This window comes from Myotis daubentonii, chromosome 3 (assembly GCF_963259705.1).
Source record: "Myotis daubentonii chromosome 3, mMyoDau2.1, whole genome shotgun sequence".
NCBI classification, from domain to species: Eukaryota; Metazoa; Chordata; class Mammalia; order Chiroptera; family Vespertilionidae; genus Myotis; species Myotis daubentonii.
The window spans coordinates 3,905,457-3,919,887 of NC_081842.1; the positions used below are offsets into that span (position 1 = coordinate 3,905,457).

Genomic DNA, 14,431 nt, shown 5'->3' on the forward strand with positions numbered 1-14,431 from the left:
AGGCCCCGGCTGGCCAACCGGGGGAAGGGAGGTCCTGGCCAGCAGCCAGCAGCCGCTAGGGACCCCACCCCCGCACGAATTTCGTGCACCAGGCCTCTAGTAGTTAATAATAATGTACCAACATGGGTTTATTAGTTGCAACAATTACACTGTACTAATGTAAGATAGTAACAAAAAATGGGTTTATGGGAACAATATTGCAAATTCTTGGTAAATCTAAAACTATTCTAAAAATAAAGTTTATTTTAAAATATATATATATATTTTAATATATTTTATTGATTTTTTTACAGAAAGGAAGGGAGAGGGATAGAGAGTTAGAAACATCGATGAGAGAGAAACATCGATCAGCTGCCTCCTGCACACTCCCTACTGGGGATGTGCCCGCAACCAAGGTACATGCCCTTGACCAGAATCCAACCTGGGACCCTTGAGTCTGCAGGCTGATGCTCTATCCACTGAGTCAAACCGGTTAGGGCTAAAAAAATATATTTTAATAACCCAGCTGGTGTGGCTTAGCGGTTGAGCTTTGACCTATGAACCAGGAGGTCACGGTTTGATTCCTGGTCAGGGCACATGCCTAGGTTGCTGCCTCGATCCCCACTAGAGGGCGTGCAGGAGGCAGCTGATCAATGGTTCTCTCTCATCATTGATGTTTCTATCTCTCCCTCTTCCTTCCTCTCTGAAATCAATAAAAATATATTTTAAAAAATGTAGTTTAATAAAGATCCTTCAATTTTTAGGACCCACCTTTAGAACTTGTAAATAACCGCTTTGTTGTTATATTTATGGTCAGTGTGCTGGCCGGTGGGAAGATAATACTGGAATGGGAATCTTGATGTTCCGTAATGATATGTGCATAACAGATACAAAGGAGAGTGAGGAGGACCCCACCTGCCAGAGGAAGCCCCTCCCCCCACCACACCCCCACCCAACTGCAATCCAAGTGATGCTGACCTCAACCAGATGAGGAAACACAAGGGGCCAGAATGAGGAGAGAACTGGGGTGAGCTTTCTTTGGGAAGAGCCCTGGTCTTGCTATGTGTGAAGTTTCATCTCCTGGTCCCTCCATTTCCCAGGAGAAGCCCAGAGAGCTTATGGGTATGTGTCCCTGCAGCAGGGGACCCTGTGCATGTGTGTCTGCCATCACCTAGGACATCCAGAGAAAGAAGAGGCTGGCCAACTGCTTTGGTGGCCAGAGGAGGCCCTTGAGTCAGCTGTGGGCCAGGGAGGAGGGGAGGGGAGCTGGCATTGGATCCTGGAGGATGCTGTCCCAAAGGGCTGCCTGGGACAGAGGGAGGAATGCTGGCTTTCTAGGCCTGAAGAAATTGCAACTTATTTCCCCCAATCAAGTTGCATTTGCCAGAATCAGGAGATCTGCAGACACGAAAACTTCAAGGTGGAACTCTCCAAAGAACCCCCCGCCCCGAAACACCCATGAGAAGATAAGGACGGCAAGAGCCAGCCCTGAGAGCAGGTCAGACCCGTCCCTTCCTCCCACTCCTCCCACTCAGGGTGGAGACTGAGCCCGTGGGGGAAGGACAGAGGCCAATGGGCAGGGCACAGGGAGGTCAGCGGGAGCAGCAACCTCCAACCCCACCCCCTTCCTGCCGGCAGCAGCGGCCACTCCTGATGAGCTGCCTTGGGAGGGGGCCTGGGGACTGATTCATAATTAGGATGGAACATGCCAGTTTCCGAACTGAGAATGACCTATGGAATGAAAAGGGCCCTAACACTGTCTCCTACCTGAAGTGAGCAGAAAAGTTTTAGGCTGGTGTTACCGGTTGAAATGCATTCCCCTCGAAAGAGATATTTTGAAGTCGTTACCCTCTCAGTACCTTACAATGTGAGCTTGTTTGGAAATGGGGTCATTGCAGATGTGATCAGTTCAGATGAGGTCCCCCAGGAGAAGGGTAGGCCCTGATCCATATGACTGGTGTCTTCATAAGAAGGCTGTGTGACCCGCCTGGCAGGGCTCAGTGGGTGAGCACTGACCTATGAACCAGGAGGTCACAGTTCGATTCTGGTCAGGGCACAGGCCCGGGTTGCGGGCTCGATTGCCAGTGGGGGGCGTGCAGGAGGCAGCTGATCAATGATTCTCTCTCATCATTGGTGTTTCTATCTCTCTCTCTCCGTTCCTCTCTGAAATCAATAAAAATATATTTTAAAAGAAGGAGGAGGAGAAGGAGGAGGAGGAGGAGGAGGAGGAGAAGGAGGAGGAGGAGGAGGAGGAGAAGGCCATGTGAAGACAGGGACACGCAGGGAGAGCCCATGCGATGATGAAGGCAGAGCCTGGAGTGAGGTAGCAAACCACCAAAGCTGGGGAGAGGCAAGGAAGGGATCCCCCACAGGTTTGGGGGGCGGGGGTCATGGCCCTGGCCACACTGGTTTTGCACTTCTAACCTCGGTGGAGCGGTAACAGGAAGCAGGGGCTGCCTAAACAGAAGGAGAGGAAGTGGTCTTCCCGCTGGTCTTCAGCACTGTTTATGTAAAAATATTCCACCCTCTGCGATGTTTTGACTGTTGGTATCCTCCTCCTAGGCAAGCCGGAAACCCTGGGAGTTAACATCTCCACTCTTTGTTCCTCAGCAATGACTGAAAGTCAGCATAAGAAAGAGAATTTTTAATTAAAGGAGCAGAGCAAGAAATAGAGCCTGTATTTTATCTGCTTCCCACATCGCCCCCCCCACCCCCCCCACCCCCCCACCCCCGGGCCGGAACGCACACACTTGAAGTTACGTGGTTTCCCCAGTTTATAAAGCACGGACCTTATTAAAAGTTCCTCAGATTTCTATCCCCTTTGCCAGCTTACTTCCTCTCATCAAAAGCTTCCTTGGGCCCCAAAAAGTTTAAATTTAAAAAGTAATCACAACACAATCCCAACGATCTCAACAGTCCTAATGGCAGAAAGAACTCTGGAAACACACACACACACATACACACACAACAATACTTTTGTTCTATGTTACCGATAAGTGTTGTTTTCATTACATTCGTTTCCAACAGAAACATGCATAGCAGATGATTTTAGCGATGGCTCGAGGCGCTAGACTACCCGTCCCTGCGCATAGAGCAGCGACATAAATGATGTGGAACTCTTCTGTGAGGAGCCTCGCCTCACCCCCCCCCACCCCCTTATTCACTTCTTCCATATGTATTGATATCCGTGTGAGCTCGCTGATATTTACGCTCTGGGTTATAACCCCACGCTGCTTTATTTCGTTGCTCAAATGACCCCAGTTTGGGCCAGTGTGGCCTTCCATGTACAAAAACACGAAACTGAGCGGCAGGTGCTGTGTTGGGTTCTTTCCTCCTTTACATTTACTTTGAGGGGGCTTCCAGTTTCCCAAACCCCCACGGATATCAGTGCTGGCTGTGTAACCAGGTGCCGTTTCCGGACCCCGGTTTCTTCATCTGTCAAATGAAGAGCAAGCCTGCTACAGGGCTGAGGGGAGGGTCACACGGACAGTTTATATTCATAATATGTGGTCCACAGAGGGACAGATGACTCCGGATATATGAAGTGCCTGGGCTAGTCCAGTCCCCAGAGACGGAAAGTAGAAAGCTGGCTGCCGGGGCAGAAGGAGGGGGGATGGGGAGTTAGTGCTTTAATGGGTGTGGACTCTCAAAAGTTCTGGAAATAGATGGTGGCAATGCTGGTATGCTAAATGCCACTGGGTTGTATTTGAAAATGGTCACTTTTCTGTCGTGTATATTTTACCACAATAAAAGTAAATATATTCTTACTGTTGAACATTTAGGAAACTTTTGTCTTTAAATCCTTCATAATCCCAGCACTAGGTGGCCCTTTGTTTTGACCTGTGTACACTCTATATATATACCATTTGGATCCTACTCGTACAATTTTTTCCTTTTAGCATTACATAGTGTATATTTCCCCGTGCTATTCAAAACTCAGTAAACGTTTCTATTAGCTGCATGGCATTCCATCACTATTTACTTAATCATTGCCATATCTTCAGATGAATTTTTCAGCATTATAGATAACACCACAGTGAAACCTCTCTGTGATTAAACACATCTTGTTCCCACTTCAAAAGACACCTTTCGCCCTGACCGGTTTGGCTCAGTGGATAGAGCATCGACCTGGGGACAGAAGGGTCCCAGGTTCGATTCCGGTCAAGGGCATGTACCTTGGTTGCGGGCATATCCCGGGTCTGGGGTGTGCAGGAGGCAGCTGATGGATGTTTCTCTCTCATCGATGTTTCTGACTCTCTATCCCTCTCCCTTCCTCTCTGTAAAAAATCAATAAAATATATATTAAAAAAAAAAGACACCTTTCGGGTTACAATCTTTCGAGTAGATAGTCAGGGAAGTAGAGTTACTGGGTCAAGAAGTGACCATTTTTGCCGGAGCTGGTTTGGCTCAGTGGGAAGAGTGTCCTCCTGCGGACTGAAGGGTCCCGGGTTCCATTCCCGCCAAGGGCACATGCCGGGTTACAGGTTCTGATGTTTCTAGCTCCCTCTCCCTTCCTCTCTGAAATCAATAAAAACAAAAGAAGCGACCATTTTTAAGGCACATGATAAAACCCCGAGGCCACTTTAAAGTATTGGACGTGAGGTTCCCCTAACCCTGGGGACCGAGATGCTCGCGCAGGAATCAGAACCCCGAGGACCGCGGAGAGAGAACCTCAAAGGGGCGGGAAGAAGCGAGGGACCCTCCCCGCCCACACCTGGCGGGGAGGACCCTCGGGGAGCACCCGCCGTCTCCAACCCCCGGGAGGCGGGAGGGCCCCGACGGAGACGCCCCCGGCCTCGCCCCCACGCGTCCTCCCGGGCTGCCCGGTCACTTCCCGCGGCCCCTCCCTCAGCTTCCTCGTCCCCGCCTGGCGACCTCCCGGGGTTTCCTCTGTCCCCTCCCCACCCTCACCCCGCTTCCCGAGCCCCCTCCCTGCACCCCCATCCCCACTCTCACCCCCATCCCCACCCCCACTCCCATCTCGCCGCGCGCTCCCCCCGAGCGCTCTTCGGGTCCCCTCCCCCCTCCGATGTCCCCTGCGTCCCCCCACCCCCCGCATCTCCCGCGCCCTCCCGCCCCTCCGGGTTCCCGTGTCCGTCCCCTCCCCGCCCCCGGTTTAAACCTGGCGCCTCGCTGGAGCGGGGCAGGCGCGGCCGGGTCGCTGGCGCCACTGGAGGGCGCGGGCTCCGCGGGCACCATGAGACCCGAGGCGGCGGCGGGAGCCCGGGAGGCGCGGGGTCGCGCCTGGCCCTGCCCCGCGGACGGCCCCCGGAGGCCCCCTTCGCCACGCGGGCCCGAGAGGTGAGGGCGGCGCGCGGTGCTGGGAGCGGGGTGCCGGGCGCCCGGTCCCCGAGTTCCACCGCGACCCCCGGCGAGCCCGTGGCCGGAGGCCGGGGCGCAGAGTGCGGGGTCCAGGAGGTCCCGCCAGGGGAGAGCCCGCACTCCCGCTCCCAGGTCCGAGATGCGCGCCGCTGGGAACGCTGATGTGTCCGGGCCCCTCGGCGAGCCTTGCAGGGGGGTCCCCGCACACCGACTGTCATAATCTCGGTGACGGTCTGCGCTGTATTCGGGGCCCCGTGCCTCAGCCCTTTTCAAGGTGGCGAAGCCGAAGGAAATCAACTTAGCGGGAAGGCGTGGCGGGGCTGGGTGTCCCGGCAGAGGGAGAGGAGAAGCCCCTGGCGCCTTTGTGCACCCCCGTGGCGCCTTTGTGCACCCCCGTGGCGCCTTTGTGCACCCCCATGGCCCCTTTGTGCACCCCCGTGGCCCCTTTGTGCACCCCCATAGTCCCTTTGTGTCCCGTAGAACTAAGTCTGCAGAATCATCTCTGAGCATCGAGACCCTTCAGTGATGGAGGCGGTGCGGCTGGAAGTAACCAGCGACCAAGTCGCCAGCTGTGGGCGGGAGTCTGAATGGAAGAGTCGAGCCGGGCCTGGGGAGAAAATCTTCCACTGCTGTGTCCCCTGATCATTGTGTCAGATATGGGACTTCTCAGAGCCCAGTGATGGCAGGAACTGGGAGCGTGCAGGAGGAAACACACACACACACACACACACACACACACACACACACACACACGGCACTGGGTATCCACAAGGAACTCGGGGGGACGTTCTGGGGTGTCCAGGGGCTCCTTTTCCAGGCACACAGCAGAAACGATGACTCCTAGGACACGCCTTTAAAAGACAGCAGAGGATGCTGGGGTTCACCCTGGTCCCTTCCGTTCCAGCCCCACACCATGGCGACCTTGGACCCTGACCCCCCGGGATGCTGAGCGGACCGGAGCTGGCAGCCAGGTGAGGTGAAGTGGGGTGTTGTGGGCATCCACAGTTCAGCCAGGAATGGCACCATCGGCAGGAATGACAGCCCCTCCACCTGTCCCTCCCTCGGCGTCTCACGCAGCGTGGTCTGGGGCAGGGCCGGGTGAGCGGTGCTGATAAAACCTGGGTCACAGGAGGCTGGCTCCTGCTTGCTTCTCCTTTCTTGAAAAGCAAAGCCGCCCCCGCGTAGCTACTTCTTGGGCATTCCACGGTGCTTCTTTCATGTTGGTTTGCTTTTCCTCCTGCAGATGAATCATAGGTAGAGAGAGGGGGGAAAAGGCTGCCTTAGAGGAAAGCCGAGGGTGCCATTAGCGCTGGGCGGGTGCCACAGTGCAAACAAGGGTAGGGATCCGTCTGGGTGCTCAGAAGGTGTGGTTAAAAGCCGGGCCCTTTCTGAAGCACTTTCCACCCTGTCTGGGAGCGCTGCCGGGGGAACTCAGGTTGTCTGAGCAAATACTCTCCGCGGGGGCTTTGTGCCCCACGATGAATGGCCGCCACTCTCCTTTTGTTTCCTGCAGTGGGAGCTAAATCGCTTTATGCTTATTGAAGTAATGGCTTGCTTTCATGGAATTTACCTTTCCTTGTTATAGTTTAAAATAGAAATGCATGACTTTTTAAAAAAAATGCTGAAGTTAATTAGGCTAGGAAAGACATAACACATGTGGCCTATGGCTTAGTGTGCAGTTATTGGTGATATGATAAGAAACTCGGTGTGGGAAAGCAGGCATGGACTATTTAATTAAATTAGTGTGAATAACGGGATTTTAACTCAGTTACTATTATTTAAAGAATGAAGCAAGTAAAAATCAAATTAACAGGCGATATGATTTCGTTGCCCAAATTATTATTAAATACATGCAATGTCTAAATAATGAAAACTAATTCCTTCTTTTGCATTCAAACTTGACATAAGACTTCAAGTGCTTGAGAGAGAGATAACGTAGAAGTTTACAACGATGCAGTTTTCTTTAAAGTGAAATGTATATGGAGCCTATCCGTTGCAAGAATAAAAATACTACAGCAAACTTCCTAACGTAAGGCAGGCAGGTGGATTTTTATCCCTATGTGATGAGAAGGCCATTGGCGAGAAAAATGAAGATTGCAGAAAAAATGTTAAGCTGTAGCAACTCTCTAGCTGGGCGTCGGCATGGCACACTGGAGTAAGCAGGTGTGCCCATGGATTTTGGGGGGGAGTGGAGGGTGGCTGTTCCGTGGGCTGTACCGCTCGCCGCCCCGCTTTCCTGGGGCCAGCTCTGCAGAGCTAAGTTGTCAGGGCGGAGCGGCAGGTGTAAGGCGCCGGGCTCCCGGGAGCCCCAGCCAGGTGAGCGCAGCGAGTGCGGAAAGGGAGCGCTTATTGCTCAGCAGCGCCCTCTCCCGACAAACGGGACAATTCCTCGGCTCCAGAGCCCTGCTTGCATTGCTCTAGAACAGCGGTTCTCAATCTGAGGGTCGCGACCCCTTTAGGGGTGGCCTAAGACCATCGGAAAACACATATATAATTACATATTGTTTTTATGATTAATCATTATGCTTTAATTATGTTCAATTTGTAACAATGAAAATACATCCTGCATATCAGATATTTACATGACGATTCATAACAGTAGCAAAATTACAGTTATGAAGTATCAACGAAAATAACTTTATGGTTGGGGGTCACCACAACATGAGGACCTGTATGAAAGGGTCGCGGCATCAGGAAGGTTGAGAACCACTGCCTAGAAATTGGAGGCAAGGCTTCAAGAGGGCCCTGCCCTGAGTGGAGTCACCCTCACGCATTTCAGGGAAGATAAAACGCAGAACAAACTGTTGTTGACCTCTGTTCCGTCTCCCTCCTGGCAACTTGCCGGCCCTGCAAAGGAGGGGATGTCCGGGAAGGAGGGGTCAGGCCTGTGCTGTCCTGGTCCCATCCTCCGTCTCCCAGGCCGCCCTCCCCGCGGCGTGAGTGGAGCGGGAGGCATGTGTGTCTCTCCCCAGCAGGTTTAAAACGCCTGCACAGGGGGCCTGTGTGGGACGCACCTGTCCATCTCCGGATCCCTCGCAGTGCCCTGGGCACCACCGGCCACAGCCAGAGGAAGACGGGCTTAGCAAGTCCGGCGTCCGCGTTTAAACGGTCTCCAAAATCACTACTGATGCTAGCCAGTGCAGGCCGCTTAGATTTCGTTCTGTGTTTTGTTTTGTTTTAATTTCAGGATGCGACTTCAGAGGCTTCTTGACTGTGTGTTTGTGTGTGTCTGTCTTTGCAGCTTGAGCCAGGGGGTGGCCAGCCGACTCCCGGATCAAAGGGGGCCTTTGGGTTTCAGCATCCTGTCAGGTAACCACCTTCACAGTAAGAAATGTGTGATGTCCTTGTCATGTCAGCATGGACACACGGTAGTGCCTCCTACTGCATGCGTTTTCCACCAAGTGGCCAGTAATTCTGTGCTCGCCAATGTTGTTGAGTTACTGTCATCCCAGGGAACTTCAAGGGTATATTGTGGGATTTCTGGAGTCCATGCATTTCTTCATCCCGTCAGTGTTTCCACTGCAAGTTGGACTGGCCTGCCTTTCCTTCATACCTTTCGTTTAGTACCTCTTATGACATATTATGTCTTGTGCTAAATTTAATTTAATATGAATGATATACGCATATCTATTTATTTACCTAGCTCTTTGGGTACATTTCCATTTCTCCCCCAGGATATGTTAGTGCGTTGTCTAGAACAGCGGTTCTCAACCTGTGGGTCGCGACCCTTTTGGGGGTCGAACGACCCTTTCACAGGGGTCACCCGAGACCATCGGAAAACACATCTATAATTACATCTTGTTTTTGTGATTCATCACTATGCTTTAATTATGTTCCATGTGTCACAATGAAATTGGGGTCACCACACCATGAGGAGCTGTGTTAAAGGGTCGCGGCGTCAGGAAGGTTGAGAACCGCTGGTCTAGAGCAAAGTAGGCCTGGAAAGTGCTCGTGGAGACTGGATGAGGGACGGGCGGACGCGCCCGCCGCGGAGCCTCTGCTTTCAGGTCCCGGCGGGACCAAGGCCCTCACTGTGTGTCCGTCTAACTTCCAGCCTGAAGCCGGTGGCTCACGCTCATGGGTTCAGCAGCTGCTCTGTCTCCATCTCTCTGCCTCCCATTTCCTTCACCGGAATAAGCCTAGTCCGACCTCTCATTGGAGTATTTTTACCTGCTGAGCCCGGGAGACGGGAGGCTTGGGTCGCACCCCGGATACTAATTGCTAGAGGCGGCCTTAGGGCCCCTCAGGCGGCCAGGGAGTGGCCGCTGGACAAGGGAAGCTTTCCCAGGCCCTTCTGTCAGTGACCTTTCATCCTCGGGGGGATCGCAGACGCTGGGTGGCTCCCCGGGGTCTGACACGCCTGTTCTGGGGGCAGGCCTAGGTGTATCTTAAAGGCTCTGCTGGCGATCCCGACGTGCACTGGGGCGAGACCACCACCCTCTCATGCCCTGTGTGCATTCCCCGGCCCCACCTGCCCGGGCCTGCCTCCCACAGACGCTCTGCTGCTGCGCCCCAGTTTTAGGCTCGGTGAAAGCGCGGTGACTGGGGCGGCCTGCATCGCAAACTGAATAGACGTGTATTACAGAAAATGTCAGGCAGGCAGGAAAGTGGAGAGAACAGTGCACCGGCCTCAATCATCGTAAACATTCTTCGCATCTGGTCACGTTTGTCACTGGCTCGCAACTCTTTTTTATTGTGGATGTTAGAATAATAAAGCAAATCCCAGACATCCCACAAAATCAAGTTCCCCTGTGAATACAGTAGCCTCCCCTTATCTGCAACTTACATGTTGCAAATTGCACATCCTTCTGAGTGTCCTGAGTCCGAGCCTTCCCACGGCCCCGCCCAGACGTGAAGCGTCCCTTTGTCCAGCGGCTCCACACTGTACACCAGTGGTTCTCAACCTTCTGGCCCTTTAATACAGTTCCTCATGGTGTGACCCAACCATAAAATTATTTTCGTTGCTACTTCATAACTGTCATGTTGCTACTGTGATGAATCGTCATGTAAATATCTGATATGCAGGATGGTCTTAGGCGACCTCTGTGAAAGGGTCGTTCGACTGCCAAAGGGGTCGCGACCCACAGGTTGAGAACCACTGCTGTACACATTTACCTCCCGCCAGTCACTTCGTAGCCCCTCTGTTATCCCACCGACTGTCGGGGTGTCCTGGTGCTTGGGTTCAAGCAACCCTTATTTTACTTAATAGTGGCCTAAAGCCAGTCACATAATTTGGCTAACTTTTATTACAGTATATTGGTATAATTATTCTATTTTATTATTAGTGATTGTTAATCTCTTACTGGGCCTAATTTTTTAAAATACGTTTTTATTGGTTTCAAAGAGGAAGGGAGAGGGAGAGAGAGAGAGATAGAAATATCAATGAGGAGAGAGAATCACTGATCAGCTGCCTCCCGCACGCCCCCCACTGAAGGGGACCGAGCCCGCAACCCGGGCATGTGCCCTTGACTGGAATCGAGCCTGTGAACCCTCAATTCTCAGGCCGATGCTTTATCCACTGAACCAAACCAGCTACTCTGCCTGATTTACAAGTTAAACTTTATCATATGTATGTATGTATGTACATAAAGGAAAAAGCCTAGTATGTACGGGGTTTAGTACTATCCATGGCTCCAGGCATCCACTGGGGGTCTTGGCAGGTGTCCATCAAGATAAAGGTAGACTAGTGGACGCCAGCATAACACCTAAGTTTTAATGTGGCCAAACACTATACTATGCTTATGTCACTGTCATAGGTATGTATTCTGTTTTCTGTTGCAGAGTTTCTCAACTGTTGACACCTTGTGTAGACTGGATTGTTTGTTGTTGGAGGTTAGGGGCTGTCCTGGGCACTGGGGGTCAGGGGTCGGGGGACAGCAACTTGAAAGACTTGAAATCATCTTTGCAAATAAGCAGTGACCAATGGATAATCCTCTCAGCTCCTCAGCCACAGGGGGGAATACAAACAGATTCATGAAAGGTTTGAGGATAGAGATTATGGAGCGAGTAGGAGGTATTTTATTTTATTGTTTTTTTTATTGATTTTAGAGAGAGAGGAAGGGGGGGGGAGAGAGACGTTGAGTTGTTGCTCCACTTCTGCATGCATTACTTGGTTATTTATTGTATGTGCCCTGACTGGGGATCAAACCTGAAACCTTGGGGTATAGGGATGACACTCTAGCCCAGTGGTCAGCAAACCGCGGCTCGCGAGCCACATGCGGCTCTTTGGCCCCTTGAGTGTGGCTCTTCCACAAAACACCACATGCAGGCGCGCACATACAGTGGGATTGAAACTTCGAGGCCCATGCGCAGAAGTCGGTATTTTGTGGAAGAGCCACACTCAAGGGGCCAAAGAGCCGCATGTGACTCGTTAGCCGCAGTTTGCCGACCACTGCTCTAACCAACTGAGCTACCCGGCCAGGGCAAGAGTAGAAGGTTTTGGGGGTTTTTTGTGTGTGTATGTGTTTTTTTTTTTTTTTTTTTTTTTTGCAGCGAGGAAGGGAGAGGGAGAAAGAGATAGACACATCAATAAAGAGCGAGAATCATAGATCAGCTGCCTCCTGCACACCCCACACTGGGGATCGAGCCCAAAACCCGGGCATATGCCCTTACCGGGAATCGAACCGTGATCTCCTGGTTCATAGGTCAACCACTGAGCACGCTGGCCAGGCCAGAGTAGGGGGTGTTTCAAATACTTTCTATGTATAATTGGAATCCTATATTTACAATACCTGGGTTGGTTTAGAGATTCCAATTATATATATATATAAGCTATTTTCTCTCCTTTCCTTTTTTAAAAAATATTTTTTTTTATTGATTTCAGAGAGGAAAGGAGAGGGAGATAGAAACATCAATGATGAAAGAGAATCATTGATTGGCTGCCTCCTGCATGTACCCTACTGGGGATCAAGCCTGCAACCTGGGCATGTGCCCTTGACCAGAATCGAACCAGGAACCCTTCAGTCCCTGGAGGCCGAAGCTCTACCCACTGAGCCAGGCCCGTTAGGGCATCTCCTTTCCTCTTTAAATACACAGATATATTTATACCAAAAGGTCCCCCAAATGGGATCTTTCTTGCTTGCTTTCTCCTTTTCCCTTCCGGTCCCCTTTCCCTTTCCCTTTCTCCCTCTCTCTTCCTACGGGGCAACTAGCCAGGCTGCCATTGTCTATTCTGGAAAAGTGAGGGACCCGCCCCTATAGCTTCTCTCTGGAAACATCCAGAAGCTTAGCTGCTTCTCCTCTAGGCCAGGGTTTCAGAGTCAAGCTTCCTCCAGAGCCCCACCGGCCACAACACTCCCCACGGGAGGGCCTCCCGGAGCAGGACCAGGAGGGCTGCCTCACGCGGTCACAGGGAGCCTCTTAGTCCTGAACAAAAACAGTGTTTTCCTTGTCTTTTCCCTCCGTGGAAGCCACCCTTTTCCGAGTGGATTTGCTCACTCAGCTGCCAGCTCGTTTAAGCACTAGTGTGTGTATGTGTGGGGGGGCGGGGGGGGGGGAGAGGGGGTGCTAGCTCCTTCTAGGGACAGAGGTCCTCTAGGCGGGGTGCAGACGGGCTCAGGCTGACTAACGCTGTGTTTGTTTCTGAAACATTAGACTTTATTTGCCCATTTCAAAGCGCCGAGAGTATCTGCAGAGCTCCGGGGAGAAAGTGCTGGCCAGTTTCCCGGTGCAAGCCACCATCCACTTCTACAACGACGACTCCGAGTCCGACTCCGAGGACGGGGAGCAGGAGGAGGCCCGGGGGCCGGGGGCCGAGAGCCCGGGAGACACGGAGCGTGGCCCAGGAGGGAGGGGCAGAGACCGGCCGGCACACCCCGCACCGGGATCCGCAGGGCACGGGGGGCTCGGCGGGAAGGGGGGGCTCCCCCACGGTGACGCTCCGGGGGGTGCCGAGGGCTCCTCGTCCAAATAACGGGGGTCTCCCTCCCCCCACACCTGCCTCGTGGGACTCTTGGGGTCAGCTGTGCCTGGACACTGCAGGGCCCGGGGGCCAGCTGTCCACCATGGCCAGAGCGCAGCTTCCCCTTCTCCTGGGGCGGCTCTTCTTCAGGACACTCACCGAGACCGGCCTCCGGGACCCGGGGAAGGTTTGTGTGCACAGGGCTCTCAGCAGGTAGGCCGACTTCCAGACCACATCCAGCGGCCACTGCTGGTCCAGGAAGACCCTCCCATGCAGGCCAGGAGCCCATCCCTGCCTCTCACTTCACCGGAGACGCATCGTGCAGCTGTTTGTGCTTTTGTACAAAAGATACTGTCCACAGGTTCATGTGGTCGCTTCGTGGCATTCCCAAAAAATTATTTATGGAGAACAAGTAAAACAATCATTCCTGTAAGAATAACAGAAATAAAAAGATGGCTTTTTAGGAGACAGTTGTGGATCAACGTTTTCATGGTTGTTCTTTAAGGGCTATGGGTATGAATACAGATAGAGAAGAGCGTTAGCCCTGAGCTGGGGGCTGCTTTGGGCTTGTTACTTGAATAGAATGACATAGCTGTCAATCAAAGTATTGAATGTGAAATTATTTTCATTTTTTTTATAGTTGAATGACCAAATGAATACGTTCCTCCAGGTATTTTACTGAACTATGTTACATGTGGTTGTCTTCCTCTATACCAGCGGTTCTCAACCTGTGGGTCGCGACCCCTTTGGCGAAAATAATTTTATGGTTGGGTCACAACATGAAGAACTATTTAAAGGGCCAGAAGGTTGAGAACCACTGGGTTAGGGCAACACGCAGCCTCTTGCGTGCGAATTCTTTCACGTGGCATAATGTCTCCAAGGCTCATCCATGTTGTATCATGTAACCCTCACTACTTCGTTCCTTTCTGTGGCTGAATCATACCGCACTGTATGGGGAGACCACATGTTATGAAAACAGCACACAGCTCAAAACCAACATGCCAGTCCCCCTAGGATATCCTCTCCGGCTCCCTCCCTGTCACCACCTCCCCCCCCCCCCCGCCCCCGCACTGTGGGTCCCATTTGTCTGGTTTTGAACTTGACACCAATGGGATCCCAGGGCACGTGCTCTTTTGTGTCTGGTTTCTCTCAACGTTAGTTTGTGAGACTCAGTCACAGTGTGTGCAGGGGCAGGTGGCCATTCTCATTGCTGAATGGAACCCTAGGGTG

General features: G+C 52.3%; 1 protein-coding gene across 1 annotated transcript; it reads left to right on the forward strand.

Annotated features, from left to right (window-relative positions):
• The first annotated feature begins 5,142 nt into the window (after positions 1–5,142).
• On the forward strand, positions 5,143–13,418 carry RIPPLY3 (ripply transcriptional repressor 3). Its single transcript, XM_059686265.1, has 5 exons — positions 5,143–5,280; positions 6,206–6,272; positions 8,543–8,610; positions 12,895–13,076; positions 13,282–13,418. The coding sequence occupies exons 1-5, from the start codon at positions 5,177–5,179 to the stop codon at positions 13,416–13,418; spliced, it is 558 nt and encodes a 185-aa protein (XP_059542248.1). The 5' UTR covers positions 5,143–5,176.
• The last annotated feature ends 1,013 nt before the right edge of the window (positions 13,419–14,431 follow it).

Excerpts from the sequence above, each read along its gene's own strand:
- RIPPLY3 (XM_059686265.1), top strand. The coding sequence starts at position 5,177 with ATGAGACCCGAGGCGGCGGCGGGAGCCCGGGAGGCGCGGGGTCGCGCC. Across the intron at positions 8,611-12,894 it reads GGGTTTCAGCATCCTGTCAG|ACTTTATTTGCCCATTTCAA; the intron begins GTAACCACCTTC and ends CTGAAACATTAG. Across the intron at positions 13,077-13,281 it reads GAGCCCGGGAGACACGGAGC|GGCCCGGGGGCCAGCTGTCC; the intron begins GTGGCCCAGGAG and ends TGGACACTGCAG.